Source organism: Pistacia vera, unplaced genomic scaffold (genome assembly GCF_008641045.1).
Source record: "Pistacia vera cultivar Batoury unplaced genomic scaffold, PisVer_v2 Contig408, whole genome shotgun sequence".
NCBI classification, from domain to species: domain Eukaryota; kingdom Viridiplantae; phylum Streptophyta; class Magnoliopsida; order Sapindales; family Anacardiaceae; genus Pistacia; species Pistacia vera.
In genome coordinates this window covers 21,422-36,277 of record NW_022196233.1, presented here as the reverse complement: position 1 = coordinate 36,277, position 14,856 = coordinate 21,422, and the positions used below count along the sequence as shown (strand labels likewise).

Genomic DNA, 14,856 nt, shown 5'->3' with positions numbered 1-14,856 from the left:
CGATCTGCTATCCATTTTAAAAGTAGGTAATTGAAGCGCTGAATTAAAATCCTAATACTGAATTGAAATCCTAATACTATGCTACTTAAACATGAATTATAAATTAAGAAATCAAAACAATAATTTTTATAACTATACCTTCATTAAATTATATTCTCCTCATAGTAATAAAATTAATTAGTCTCACATTTATAACTATAGAGAGGTTTTATTGTATATATATAGTGTTTACTTGATGAAGTAATGGCTGAAAGAAGAAGACGTGTAGCAGCTTCTTATAAATGTCAAATATGCAGTGAAACAAGTTATTATAGACCGCAACATGGTAGATTCCAGTGAAAATATTGTACTAATTAAGAAGGTAATTACAACTAAGGAGTAAATCATGGTTTACTTAGTACTTACAATTTTAAATAAAAGACAGGATAATTTTTAACGAGTCTTTCAACTGTTTCATTAATTAATGTAATTAAATATGCTAGCTCCCAAACCCCAAGTGCCACTTGGTTTTAAATCAAATAAAGAGATAAGAAACGGAATGGTAATAAATAACATGTGAAGTGGTGTAATATCGAGCACTTAATATCTCTACTTGGAGTGTTGTCTGCAAACTGTATTGTAATGTCAACACTTGAGAACTATATGTTCATCCTTTATTTTAACATTTTATTACAAGAAGAGTATCAGAAATTAGCTAAATTCAAATGGAAAGGACAAATAGGCAATTCAATTATCCTTATAAGTTTTATTGATTAGGGTTTAGGAAAAATATATAGGCAATCCAATTATCTCTTCAAATTGTGAATAATACGTAAAATCATAGGAAAAAATTGTCTAAACCTAATTCCACTATCATATGTCGGAAAAGAAACACAAAAAGTCATGCAGGCAATTGCATGCACTTCTTCCAACCCAGAAACTTAAGCCACTAATGTTCTTTGCTCCAATTTCTTAATTGTAAAGCTCTAATTAAAGCTCCACACGTAGATGTTGAAACTTCTTTGTAGAAACTTAACGTTATTTGTCGCCTTAGCTTTTACTTGAGAAAGTGATGGTTGAAAGAAGAAGACGTCTAGCAGCTTTTCACAAGCACGTTTCTTATAATGTCTGATATGCAGTCAATCAAGTTATTATAGACCGCAACTTGGTAGATTCCATTCATAATATTTGTATTGATTAAGAAGGTAATTACAACTAAGGTATAAATCATGGTTGACTTACAATTTTTAAATAAATTATTATAATGGGTCTTTCAACTGACTGACTGGTAAATACCCTTCTCCCTTAATCTTTTTTGTATGAGTAATGCACGTGTGGTCCATTCAATTATTCAACTTAACCTTCTTGGAGTGTTGTCTGCAAACTGTGTTTGTAATGTCCAAGACTTATCCAAACAGAAAAAAACATGTTATAATTATAAACACATGAACTGGTGTAATATTAAGCACTTGAAATCTCTACTTGGAGTGTTGTCTGCAAACTGTGTTGTAATGTCATGTCAACAGTTGAAAACTATATTTTCATACTTTATTTTAAACATTGAATTACAAGAAGTGTATCAGAAATTAGTTAAATTCAAAGCATTAGAACTTAATATTTTTAAAAAAAAAAAAAAAAAAAAAAACAACTTTTTCAATTTACTTGACATATATAACATTATGGAGACAAAAATCTAATCTTCAGTATGCATAGATAAAATTGCTCATTTAAGGTTAAGTTTTACACCTAAATGCGAAAAACATAGGGTTTCTAAGATCAAAGAGAACAATTATCTTTTTGTATAGATTGATAGTAAAAATGTCATTCATCTTCTAAATTTCAATAAAAAACCGTGTAGCAAATGTCAAGAACAAAGTCAAAAGTATTTCGTGCTGTTGTAAAATTTCGTGTAGTAGTGTCGATAGAAAGAGAAGTGATCTTGTCCTGTACCTAGAATGAGATAAACTTTCGCAGCAATGGTGATTGGTGAGTTGATTATGAGCAGTAACTTATAATCTATAAGTAGCAGACCAGCTGAGCTAACTTACCATGTAGATAATAGCTAACTCCATGATAATTCTTAGTGTCCTGTTAGTTAGATATGGAGGTTTTCTCAAAGCGTTTATCAAACACTGATTCGACTGTCAGGTGGCGATACCATCCAGTGCGTTGCGCATTTCGAGAATTTGGTAGGATGTGATTTGCGGTTACAGACTGGGGTGACCAAAATGGAAATTTCGTTTCTCTGTTAGGAATGTAGGCCATGCCAGGCCTGTTTTACTGGTGATTGGGTTAGCTTTGCTCAAGCTAAACGTCTCCAAGTTAATGATTTACTCATTTTTACCCAGCTAGAACACGGTGAATACAAAATTGATGTGTTTAGAGAGACCAATTTTAAGTTATTCGGTCAAAACATAAAGTACTGGTTCATGTGGATAAAGCTAAACTTAGGTTTATCCTCAGTTCCTCACGTATGGATGCTATGTACGTCTTGAGTTCAAAAGAATAAAACCACGTTTGTTTTGGTTTGGGTTTGTTACGGTATATATATATTATATATATATATATATAATATATATATGGTTAAGTGGTTGAATGACCTTGTACAAGTTTATTATATATATAGTCCTTGGTTTTTGGGACATATATATAATTGTGCTCCTCGCTTAGTTTTGGACTGAATTCATCTGAGCTCAGTGTTTTATTGTTTTAGAAATTGTGATTTTTATATGTTTTTCTTAACAATATTAAAGTATGCGTTGGTTTATATTTTTATCCCTATTCTGGTCCTATTTTTCAAATGCGTTTGGTACAATATTCTCAAAATATTACCCTATTTTTTTTAATTACATTTTAACCCCATAAGGTTATTAATTTTACTAATACCCCCTGAAAAAAAGTTTAAAAATTAACAAAAACACCCCCATCAACCAACTTGTCAGATTCCGGCAACCACCGTCGGTGATAGGGAATCTGTACAACGCGCAAACTTCCAACCAGAAATGGCCGGAAGTTTACCGTTGTGGCCTTTTCCGGCCAGATCCACCAGGATCTGGCCGGAAAGGCCAGATCTGGCCGTCAGCGACGGCCAAAGAAATGGCCGTCGTTGACGGTCAACGACGGCCAAATCTTGGCCGTCGTTGACCGAAAACGACGGCCACATCTTTGGCCGTCGCTGACGGCTAAAGATGGCCGTCGTTTGGCCTTTTCGGCCGTCGACGGCCAATACAAACCGTAGATCTGGCCTTTTCCGGCCAGATCCACATGGATCTAGCCGGAAAAGGCCATAACGACGTGTACGGCACAGATCCGACAAGTCTGTGCCGTAACGAAATTTTCCGGTCAGATTCCGGCGGTGGTGGCCGGAATGACACTGCAGATGGTGGGGGTGTTTTGGTCATTTTACATGTTAGGGTCTTTATAAATTAGTAAACCTAAGGGCTTTTTTATAAATTTTTAAAATTTACCTCGTAATACTCCCATATCCAATAACCCAATACTATCCCTAAAATCCTATCCAAATACTAAACCAAACGCACCCAAAAAGGTTTACATACTTGTATTTTATATGCTGACGATTGGGCTTGGTGCAAAGTATTGGGTTATATTCTTTTAGGACAAAACCGACAAAGTAAGGAAAAAGAATACAAAGGTTCTCCTGTCTGAATTCAGATCGCCCGTCGTCTGCTGCTAGGTTCGGGAATGGCGCAGGCGGGGCGCCGCCTTGACCCGCTGCTCAGCTGCGGCCGGCCCCCGGTCTATGTAAAAGAATCGAGGCCAGGGTGTCTTGCCCATTGTGGATGAGACATGATAGAGATAGGCTGGACTGGAGTGAAGAGCAAAGAGAGAGAAGTGGAACTGGAACGGTTGTAACTAAATGGAGGGTGTGGCCTCCACGCGCGGCTTCTTTTTCTTCTGGAAAGGCGTTTGTCTTTTAGTCTTTGCGTGGTCTGTAAATTCAAAATTGTAATACAAGACGATGGATGGTGCGAAAAGGTGTCTGCAAGGCGGCGCTTAACTTAAAAAGCGAAAGTTCATCCACGCTACAGTTTTTTTAAAGGAATGTTTATATGATATCAATATAAAAATAAAATTAATAGATTCTTTATTCTTTAAATATAAATTAGAGTAGTTAACTTGATAAAAATAAAAGTTTAAAGATTTTTATTTTTAAATATAAATTAAAAAATGAGTTGACTCGTTACATTTAAAGGTTAAAATTTTACTTTACCTAATTTTAGATAATAAATTATAAGTTTTTATATATTTTATTTATGATTTATCTTTCCTATTAAGTTTCTTCTTAAAAAAATATTATCTTTTTAAAATTTAAAGAGTCTTGGATTTAAATAAAAATTTTGTTTTTTATATTTAAAAATCAATAAGATGCTCTTTATTTATATGAGGAGATACTCTACTAATTACTATACTTCACAAAAGTAGGGTTGGTTGTCACCACTATATAAACATGTTTATTGTGTTCTTAGGAGATATAAAATGATTTTTCAGATTTTCTCTCAAACTTACAAATTAAATTATGTAATTTAGACTTGTTTATCAACCCTGAAGATATAACCGTGTGTTAGTCTTGTTTGTATGCTAACTCACTACGGCATCAACAATCTATTAAGTTGATAGAAAACATCATAGTCAATATAGAATAATAAACAAAAAATAAAAATAGTCACTTCATGGCTTTTGTGTAGAGTAGCAATGGGCCCGATATCTCTCAAGGTAAGTTTGTTATTGTATGGATATAAGATATAATTTGACAAGGGCTTTATACATGAGGAATGAACGGTAAAAGAACAATGCATTGTACTATCTTAGTGTCGTGATCAACTGGGTATCCCGTTGGGGTCGTTTTCAAGGCCAAAATCTATGTTTCGGTGTTTTGGGACCGTTAAGTTTTCTATGTGTTTTTTTGTATTTTATTTAGAGCCAACAGTTAAGATATATATTTTTTAAAAATTAATTTGGATTTATTTCTTTGTTTATTTGAATGCCTTTTTTCCAAACTAAAGTATGAAGAAGAAGAAAGAAAAGAAAGAAAAAAAAAAAAAAGGATAACTAAAGGACCTCCATTTCAAACCCAATATTATTGCCAGATTAAACAGATGCAAATTTATCCAATTGTCTAAAGCATTAGTAATCCCACTTCCGTATGCCGAGAAAAGAAATACAAAATGGCATGCATGACCTTATAACATTCAACCCACTAAGTTATCCCAACAACTTAAACTTCTTGTACAAACTATTAACGTTTATGAAGAAGACATTAAGTCATTTATATGATGTGACAAATGAATTATAATCGTATTTAAATAGTCTACCAACGTTATTCTTTTTCAACATATTAACCAACCAGAACACAAATTAATTGTTGTTGTTGTGTTTTGCTTTTCAAATGTAAATTGTGGTTGAGAATTATCATGTGTTGGAAAGATTCTAACTTTATGCAAATGATTTAAACTTAAAATCAGTTAACAACAATGGATTGGCTCAGTAATAAATATTAGGACCAAGGGGGTTGCTTTCTCGGTAGTCTAGGTTGAATCATAACAACAATATTAATATTGTTGGTTAAGACCATAGGACTTGCCCTGTGTCAAAGTCTTGTTTGAGGTCAGGAGAGTAGTTAAGTAAGCTAGCTATACATACCGTATTTAAAAAAAAAAAAAACATAATTTCGCAACTTTAATTGGTTTCCAATACAATCCATTTTATCATATAATATTCTTAACAAACAGTGGTGTTCATTGGAATATAATTATCACCTCTTTATTGTAGTTTTTATCACGTCTCACATCATTAGCTAATTTAAACAAGTTTGAAATTTAGTTTATAAAACTTTGTCCTCTTATCTGAATAAATATGATGTAAAATAAGTCCAGTCAAGTATAAAAATGAGAAAGAATAGCCGTCGATTTAAGTATGAAACTAGGGGTGTTCAGTTCTGGGTATTCTGTATTTTTTGAAAGAACCAAAACCAAAACTGGAACCGACCTCCGGTTCCCATCCAGGTACCCTATAAAATTCTTTTACCCCCCAAAAGTATATAAAATGACAAAAAACCCTTAAAAACCTACAAATACCCCCCACTTAACACTTGTTAACAAAAAATAAAATTACAAATACATTATAAAGCCTTAAACCTAATTTCATTAATTTTACTTTTCCATTTGCCACCACAACGTTTGCTTTCCTAACCTTTTTACTATGTAAATATTTTCTACTTTTTAAACCATTACCATCAGATGCAATCACTTTTCTATCCAACAATGAACAATATCAATGACATATGCAAGCTATCATTTTTAATTAATAAATGGTGGACCATTGGGGCCCTAATGTAGTAATGCCTTAACTTTGTGACTTTGTGCTCCAAGCCCCCAACAGGCCAACACAGCGAAGAATCTGTCAACTATATTTGTCTCTTACGCAACCACCAAGTCAAATTTAGCTGCAAGTATCATTTTGTGGGTCCAATTGTGTTATTCCCTTCTCTATCTGTTTTGTTTTTCGAATTTAATTTGATAATAAAGATCTGTCAACACTTAACAGGATGGGGAAGTAAGGCAACATAGTGGGAAGCAGTAAGCACATGGGTCTTGCATTTCACAACTTTTAAACACAAGAATGATGCCTATAAAGTGTTTGTGAAAAACCTCACTTCACACCGTCAACACAACAAGGTCTTAGAAGAAGAGAGTTCAAGTGGGTCTTAGAAAGGGAAACGAAAACAAGATACCTAGAGCTGCAGGAATCCCACTTTAGCGCGATCCTTAACCAAACAGGGCTTTGTTGTTGTTGCGATGAAAAACCAAAGCAAAGTGTGAATGAATTTTTTTTCAATTTGGCGGTTAGGGTTAAAGAGTCGAATTGGGAATTTTAGTCTGCACTAATTTAAATTTTTAGTGTAAAATATCTTATAACCCCCCAGATTTATATATAATTTATTTAAGTCCTGATTCCCAGGTACTCGTCAGTTCCTACCTGGTGGAACCGAAACCGGAACCGTACAGTGTCGGTTCCAGTTTTTTGGAACTAGAACCGACCCTGTCACTACTGGTTCCAAGTAGGAATCAGAACCAAACCCCGGGTACCCGTCGATTCTGGTTTCGATTGGTTCTTTTGTACACCCCTATATAAAACCATTATTGGGTGACTTAATTGTAAAAAGAGTAAGAGGAGAATCTAATATATTCCCAAGTTTAAGTCCTCTTAGTAGTGAAAGAACAAGAAAATGATGTAACATGGTCGAGTTGGAGTCTCCACGACCGTTAATAGGGGTGGTCACTAGAGTTCTTACTCAATCGGCAATTTTAGAATTCTAAATGATTAACTGAGATGTATGCAAAATGATCCGAACACTTTCGATTAAAAAAAGAAAAAAAAATCACATGGACACAATATTTTAATTTCATTAAAAAAAAAAAATTCAGTACAACTTTTTAATGTTAAAATCGACACAATTAATGTCATAACAAAAAAAAAAAAGGGATTTCAGTACAACTTTTTAATGTCACAATCGACACAAATATTTTAGTATTTTAAATATAAACAATCTTGTAATAACAAACGTGTTTATTATGAAGATCATCTAGATCCCGTCCTAATTGAGTCAATTCAAATATCTAAAGCATAATTTCCAAGTCTTTAATGCGAAAAAAAAAAAAAAAGTATGCTGTTATTATATAATCGCCCTTGATAATAAAAGTGGGTGTTAAAGATTTCCCATAACAATTATTTTTTAAGTAATAATAATAAATAAGATATTAAAATTAATGTAATATGTTTAAGTCAATTACTAATGTTGAGTTTATGCCATTCCTGTGGTACACACAATGACATTATAAATTTTTTATTAGAATATCTTTTAAATCAAGTAAAATTCAGAAATTTCTATCTGATTAAGAGTATTATTGCTCCCACACTTACTGATCTTGGTGTAATTATTATTAATAATCCGGTAAAAAAACAAGTACTAGTAGTGTTAATTTTGGATAAGATTGTGCACTTAATTTGTGTACTTGGCGAGACTGGAGTGTTGTAATAATTTGATTCCAACCTTCATAGGCGGAAGATGTTATGTTTATCCAAATCTATCAAGTGGATTGAAGTATTCATACCATGACTAGTATTATACCGTTAGAATCATAAGTTAATAAAATAACTTTCAGGAGGTATTCTCTAAGTTTTTACCAAAGGACAGAATAAGACTGAGATTGGATTTGTTCTTGGCGATATTATTTTGAAAACCATTAGTGTGGGCTTGCTTGAGGAGAGAGGGAGTTTGCCACCCCAAGCCCTATTTTGTGGTGCGGAATAGTAATGCTTGTTCATAATGATTGCAGGATTTGTTGTTGTTAAACGATGAGTTGGTTTATTCTAGAAATTGCGAGCAATTTGGGAATTACAATATCTGTTAGGGGTCAAAAATAATTTTTGAAATATCAAGCTTGGATTCAAAGTGAAAGTGTTAACAATTAATCGTCTTCAAAGAAGAATAAATATTGGTCCACGTTGGTGCAAAAGAGTGGGAAATAACGGGAATAGGTCACTTTCACATGCACAAAATATCTCCTGAACATATACAGTACATCACAAAAGAAACGTCATGACTGATGTTTTTCTTTCGAAATATACCATGGGTGTTCTCAAACAGTCTCAAGAATATTTGTGATCTTAAGTAAGAGTTATTTTAGGATCTTTTTAATAATATAAATGTATATTAAATAATTATTTTAAATTTATTTTTCTTGCCTTTTGAGATGTAGGATCACTAATTAAATTTTATATTCAAGTTTAGAAACCAAATCTTTTTCAATTGATACAGCTAAATTACCTAATCTTTCTTATGAGGACGAGAGATGGACGGCGACTGGCAGGCTACTGGGATCAGGTAAGTGAGGGGTTTTGGAGAGGGGGCTGAGGGGACGAAGATGGTGGTGTCGGGGAAGGTCAACAATAGCGGATATGTTCCGGAAATGGCTATCGCATGCGGTGAAGAATGAAAATGTGTTACGAAAATCAGCAAAAATTGCCCAAATTGGGGGTTATCAAGACTGGAAAAATATTTGGGAAATGATTAAGTGATCAATCCAGTCTATTTTGGTGAGAAAATTAACTAGAATCATCACTTTAACGTTGACAGCGGCACTATGGCAGTGTAGATGGGTGGAGATGTAATGCTTTCATCATTTTAGGGATTGAATGGGTGCTTTAAAATTTTAGACATTTAAATAACTATTTTAGTTAATTTAGGTGTGTGAATGGAAAATATTAAACATGGCTTTTTTGTAAAAAAATTATAATGAATTTAGGCTTTTTTGGCTTTTTTGGGGCCCTTTGGACTAGTTTAAATAAAAAATTATAAACTTTTTTAAGCCCAATGATATTTCTATAAATCTATTTAAAAAAATCTTAAAATAATTTTGGGCACTTTTTGGGCCCTACGCAGGTACCTCACCTGCGTACCCCTTAGGCTGGCCCTGGGTGTTCTTAAAACCAAGGGGAAAAATTGTTCTTTTGTAAATTGTAATAGGTGGGAGTGCAATTGGCATTATCTCTGAGGTGGAAATTCCTGTTTCAGGTGAAAATGATGGTTACTTCTTGTTCTTGACATTTCATTATGATGAAAGTGTCACAAGCCTTCATGAACACTCTGTAACTTTTCATTCCTATAAGTACTGTAAAGTAGCTGACCAGTACAGACCATAGCCATATACGCAATAGCTAGCTCTCCAGTAGTTCTCTGCCGTTCTTGTTAGTTATATATGGAGGTCTTCTCGAAGTTTTTATCAGAGACTGATGCGACTGTCAGGCTTGCAATACCAACCACTTCACTGTCACATTTTCAGAATCTTAGAGGACGTGACTTGCTGGTTAGAGATTGCGCTGAAGAAGAATGGACATTTCTACTATTCATTTTAATATTTAAAACTTAAAAGTAGGTGAATTTATCTTATTTTAAAAATATAGAAAAGATTTTTGCTATTACGTTTTGATTTCATTGGCTTTATTATCCAATTCAAAGTTAGATGAGGGTGGGTATTTCCGATTTCATATGGGTATATCCTCTTCAAGTGATTAATGTTAAGTCAATTTATGAAGCACTGGAGTGTTGGCTGCAAATTGTATTGTAATGTGAACACTTGAAAATTATATGTTCATACTTTATTTTAACATTTAATTAACTTGATGATGCAACTTAATTACAAGAAGAATATCGGAAATTAGTTAAATTCAAATATAAAAGAAAAGTAGGCAGTCCAACAATCCTTGTAAGTTAAGTTTTATTCATTATATGAAAATGATCAACTTTTTGGCCCAAAAATTTCCATCATCTTTCTCAAGTAGTGGTTAGTTGTGATCATAAATCTTGTCAATTTTGTCTCTTCAAACGTTTTCTTTAATTTCTAATGCACAATTATTTTGTTTGGTTTGGGTAAATTGTGTGTAATTTTCCTTGATTCTGTGAATTTGGGACTCAGTTATTTGGCCTTGAATATTCCGACGTGTTGGGAATATCCATATTGGTGCATTCAACACATAAATTTTTTTCCCACTAAAGATACAAAGAAGAAGCAAAAATAAAAAAAAAAAGGTAATTACATTCGAACCACCTAATACATTTGTGATTTACCTTAGAACATTGGGTTTGTAGAATGTTTAATAAATTACGAAAATTAGTTGAGGTATGCATAAATTGTCCGGATAACCCGATCATTAAAAAAAAAAAAAAAAGTTAACTCACCTTCATTTCAAGCCCAATAACTCTATCCAAATATTGTTCTTGCCATGAGGATGCAAAATTGAGTGAATTGACAACATTAGAAGAACAAAAGTTGCACATTTTGAAGGTAGCTAGTTCCGAGGATACTTTTTAGTATTCATAAATGATCAAACATAATCTTGAAATTGGGAATATTTCTACTGGAAAAATATACGTAACATCATAGCAACGAAAATATATAGAAAAAGAAAAACAAAGGTCTAATCTAATCNTCAAAACCCCCTAACCCTACCCAATCGCACTACCGCAGCCCATTCCATTGATTTCCTTTCTCTGTTTCTCAGATTCTTCTCTTTCTCAATTTCTCTACTAAAATTTCTCAGATTTCTCAGCTTCTCTTCGAAAATTTCTCCATTAAATTTCGTTGATGATTTTTTTTTTTCTATAGAACGTATGCACATCTTGTGTATGTACAGAAAGAAAATGGAAAACAAAAACGAAAAGGAAGACTTAGAGATAATCGATTACAAGATTGAAACTTGCGATCAAGAAATTAAGTCTTTAAGGCTGGTGCGTGTCCAGGCAGAACCTTGACGCCGCCAGATCTTCATCTTCCACAGTTGCTTGTATATAGCTGTTAGTCTACAGCTTCAATTGGTTTTGGTAAGCGAAATATGTTGAGGAGGGGAACTGACTGAGTATTGTTTCCACAGAATCGGAGTTTTGGTGTTTGAGATGAAGAAGTTGAGTCACCAGAAGAAGAAAAAAATAGGGGATGTCATGCCCATTGATTAGCCATTGGTTTTGTCTGGTAATGGCATGGTGTCGGTGTTGAACCTGTTTTGTTTTGGTTTTTGAATTTTCCAATGTTTCCCAAAACCAAAGCATTGGCTTCCTGGAAATGTTGCAATTGTTTTCCAAGGCCAGTTGTATTCCACTACTTGGTCATGGGCCAATTTAAGTCTCAATTGTTGTAGAATGGGCCTGAAACTATATTGTATCTAACATTTGGGCTACACAAAAGCCCAAGATCATTTAATTCTATTGTTTGAGAAATTTCATACTTGTTGCCAAACGGTTAAGGATTTGATGGAGGAAATTAAAAGATGGTGAGAATTATTTGTTGTATGAAGTGTGTTCCAATCTCATTCCAGCCAGTGGCCTTTTGGATAAAGTTTTTTAAAAAATGTACTGATGTCGTCACACATTGTGATGATGTCACCGGTCCAACCGACGGTCCAACCGGGGTTTTGTAGAGCGGAGGCCGGTGGATTGAATGGTGGTTGGACCGGTTGAACCATGACCAGGCCAGCAGAGCGGGTTGCCCTCCGGTCCGGTTTTTAAAATAATGTTGATCACCACCATTCAATCCACCAGCCTCCACTCTACAAAACCCCTCTTACCCTAGCTCCTAGTAACTCACTGAATGTCAGCTGAAAAAATGAAGTGTATTTTGAGTATTAAAAGAATATAAACTTTGGGTGAAAATGTGGTATTTTGAAGCTTTTTGCGTGAGAAAATGTCCTTAAGGCAAACTTTGGGTGGGAAAAGGCGTTTAGTTCTTAAATAAACAACAAAAGTAAACACCACCCATCACTCAACATGATTAATATTTTATAAAATAAAGAATTTGTATAAATAAATAATCGTAATAAGTACACAAGCTACCTAATTCTAAGGTCAAATTTTATAACTTCAATTATTTGCTTAATTTTGTGATATCAAAAGTATTTGTGTGGTAATTTATTTATCATGAGGACTAATTTTTCTTGTGTTGAAAAGAACAAGCAAACAGTAAAATAAATTCATTAATATCTCAAATATTTGTCTTTTCTTTGTACGTTGGTTTATTGNTTTTTATTTTTATTTTTATCGTGCATAACATAATTAAATTAATTTATAATTGAGCTTGGATGTGAATAACGTGCTTAAAGATTTTGTCAATGGAAATTAGTGGGTGAGGGTGTGTATATTCAAAGTAATCGTTTTTGGTGTGTTAATTTATTAATGCAAATAATGTGATGTTCACATAAAAATAGTCAGGAATTAATTTGTTGTATTTATATATACACTTTCCTTAAGATTAAACAATGAGATTAGATTAGACTATTAGTCATTAATTAGCAGGATTTTATACTTACAGATAAATCAATTACATTAAAAGAAGGTGAAAAATTGAGCAATTCAAGGCCTCTCTCTGTTCTCTATAAAAACAACTCATGCTGTGTCCTGAAGTTGCAGCCCGACCAACACAAAAAAAATTAGCATCTCTTTCTTTCTTTCTTTCTTTCTGTGTTCCTTTAATCCTTTCATTTTGATTTTGAAGAATGGCAACCACATCTGAGGATGTGATTGCAAAAACTGAGGAGGAGGTGGCAATGGAGATTGAACCCCTAACCGGGCTTTCCTTTCCTGTTAAACTGGATGATGGGAAGCAGCTGACTTGTCTTGGTTTGAGGAAGAGGTCTATGCTCGGCATTGGCATCAAGATTTATGGCTTTGGTAAAAAAAATTCTAGCCACATTCTTTAATTTACTTCAAACTTTGCGTACAGATATCAACAGAAGAGAATCATGAAACTGATAAAAACTCCAACTTGCAGGGATGTATGCAGACAATGGGAAACTTAAAGAAGTTCTGAAGTCAAAGATCGGGAAAGCCCCAGAAAAACCCACAGAAGAAATGTATCAGGTGGCGATTGATAGTGATGTGGAGATGACGGTGAGGCTGGTGATTGTATTTTTTAAAGTCACCATGGGCATGGTAAGAAAGAATTTTGATGAAGGTCTTGGAGCATCCATAAAGAAACTCGATGGCGGGAAGAAGAATGATGAGCTAGCAACCAAGTAATTAACTATTGCGTCCATCCATGGCACTTCAATTACACATTTTTACTTAGCTATTGCGAGATCTTTACCTGAAAATTTGATTCTGCTGTGTTGATGATAGGGTGATGGGTCAAGCATCAGATGACATGAAGCTACCATCTGGTTCTGTAATTGAGATTTCTCGTCTTCCAGGACACATTCTTGAAACCAAAGGTTGGATACAAAGATGAAAATGATAACTGTTAAAAATTTACAAATCCAATTACATTTTACAGAAATTTAACAATGTTTGTTTGGTGGATGCAGTGAAGGGTGAGCTAATAAGCAGGGTGGAGAGTGAACTTCTCTGCAGGGCGTACATTAACATGTACCTGGGAGACGATCCATTGGACAAAGAGGCCAAAGAGAAATTTGGAACGTCCATGCTTTCTCTCTTCGAATCCTGAACTGAAACAGATCCTGGAATTGAAGGGAATAAGATCCAAAGTCTATTGAATAAAATTCCTAAGTGTTGTCAATTCTGAATTTTCTGTTTTCGTGATCGAATATCATGCATTTGTTGAATGTAGAAATCATATAACTCAGAGCTAAAAGATTTCTTTCCGGATACTCATTCACTGGACAATGTTTGCATACAGATAAATGAGGGGATTCCTCACCATCACAAAGGGCCTTGAAAGATCATCAAATCAAGGAAATTTTATATCAGAAAACAAAATAAATTTGAGTAGATGAAGCTTGAACCGAAAGTGGTATTTGTTGGTTCTCATTGTCATATAACAAGAATTATAGTGTTAACTTTAGCTTTTGTTAATTCTCGGTCATATTCAAAGTGGTTTCCATATGATCATGTTTATTATCCCAATCATATAATTTACTGTTTGGAGAATGCAAGTGGATTTCATCACCTGGCCGCATTTTATGTGATCTTCACAACACTGCTAAAAAAATTGGAGTTTCCGTTAGAAAAAATTCTTAATTGTGGGCTTACATTAATTATATGGTAGTTTTGATTAAAACCGAGTAAATTAATAGTCCACTAATATACTAATGGATTTAATGTGAACATATTAAAGTTTAGCTCATTACACTTCGTTTGATTAATCTAGATTGACAACAAAGTGTGGGCCTTAAGGATTATTGGGCCTTCAATGAGAGGGTCCAATAAACTATTATTAAGTTGGTTAAGTCTCATTTCCAAACTATATAAGATAACTGAAACCCATTTTGAAAGTTATCATCAAGTTGCGTTATTGCAAAAGAAGACTTACGCTCTCTGCCTTTTGGGAAAAACAATCGCTGCTCTTTTAA

General features: G+C 33.8%; 2 protein-coding genes across 2 annotated transcripts; both read left to right on the top strand.

Annotated features, from left to right (window-relative positions):
- Window positions 1-8,852: 8,852 nt before the first annotated feature.
- On the top strand, window positions 8,853-13,567 carry LOC116142399 (fatty-acid-binding protein 1-like). Its single transcript, XM_031427817.1, has 3 exons — window positions 8,853-8,884; window positions 13,044-13,219; window positions 13,320-13,567. The coding sequence occupies exons 1-3, from the start codon at window positions 8,853-8,855 to the stop codon at window positions 13,565-13,567; spliced, it is 456 nt and encodes a 151-aa protein (XP_031283677.1).
- An 18-nt stretch (window positions 13,568-13,585) lies between these two features.
- Window positions 13,586-14,208, top strand: LOC116142395 (fatty-acid-binding protein 1-like). Its single transcript, XM_031427812.1, has 2 exons — window positions 13,586-13,758; window positions 13,852-14,208. Exons 1-2 carry the CDS (start codon window positions 13,671-13,673, stop codon window positions 13,989-13,991), a joined length of 228 nt encoding a protein of 75 aa, XP_031283672.1. The 5' UTR covers window positions 13,586-13,670; the 3' UTR covers window positions 13,992-14,208.
- Window positions 14,209-14,856: the final 648 nt, after the last annotated feature.

Bases quoted from the DNA above. Each gene is read 5' to 3' on its own strand.
- LOC116142399 (XM_031427817.1), top strand. From the start codon at position 8,853: ATGGACGGCGACTGGCAGGCTACTGGGATCAG. The intron at 8,885-13,043 runs GTAAGTGAGGGG...TTGATTTTGAAG, and splicing joins TGGCAGGCTACTGGGATCAG to AATGGCAACCACATCTGAGG. The intron at 13,220-13,319 runs GTAAAAAAAATT...TCCAACTTGCAG, and splicing joins CATCAAGATTTATGGCTTTG to GGATGTATGCAGACAATGGG.
- LOC116142395 (XM_031427812.1), top strand. From the start codon at position 13,671: ATGGGTCAAGCATCAGATGACATGAAGCTACCATCTGGTTCTGTAATT. The intron at 13,759-13,851 runs GTTGGATACAAA...TGGTGGATGCAG, and splicing joins ACACATTCTTGAAACCAAAG to TGAAGGGTGAGCTAATAAGC.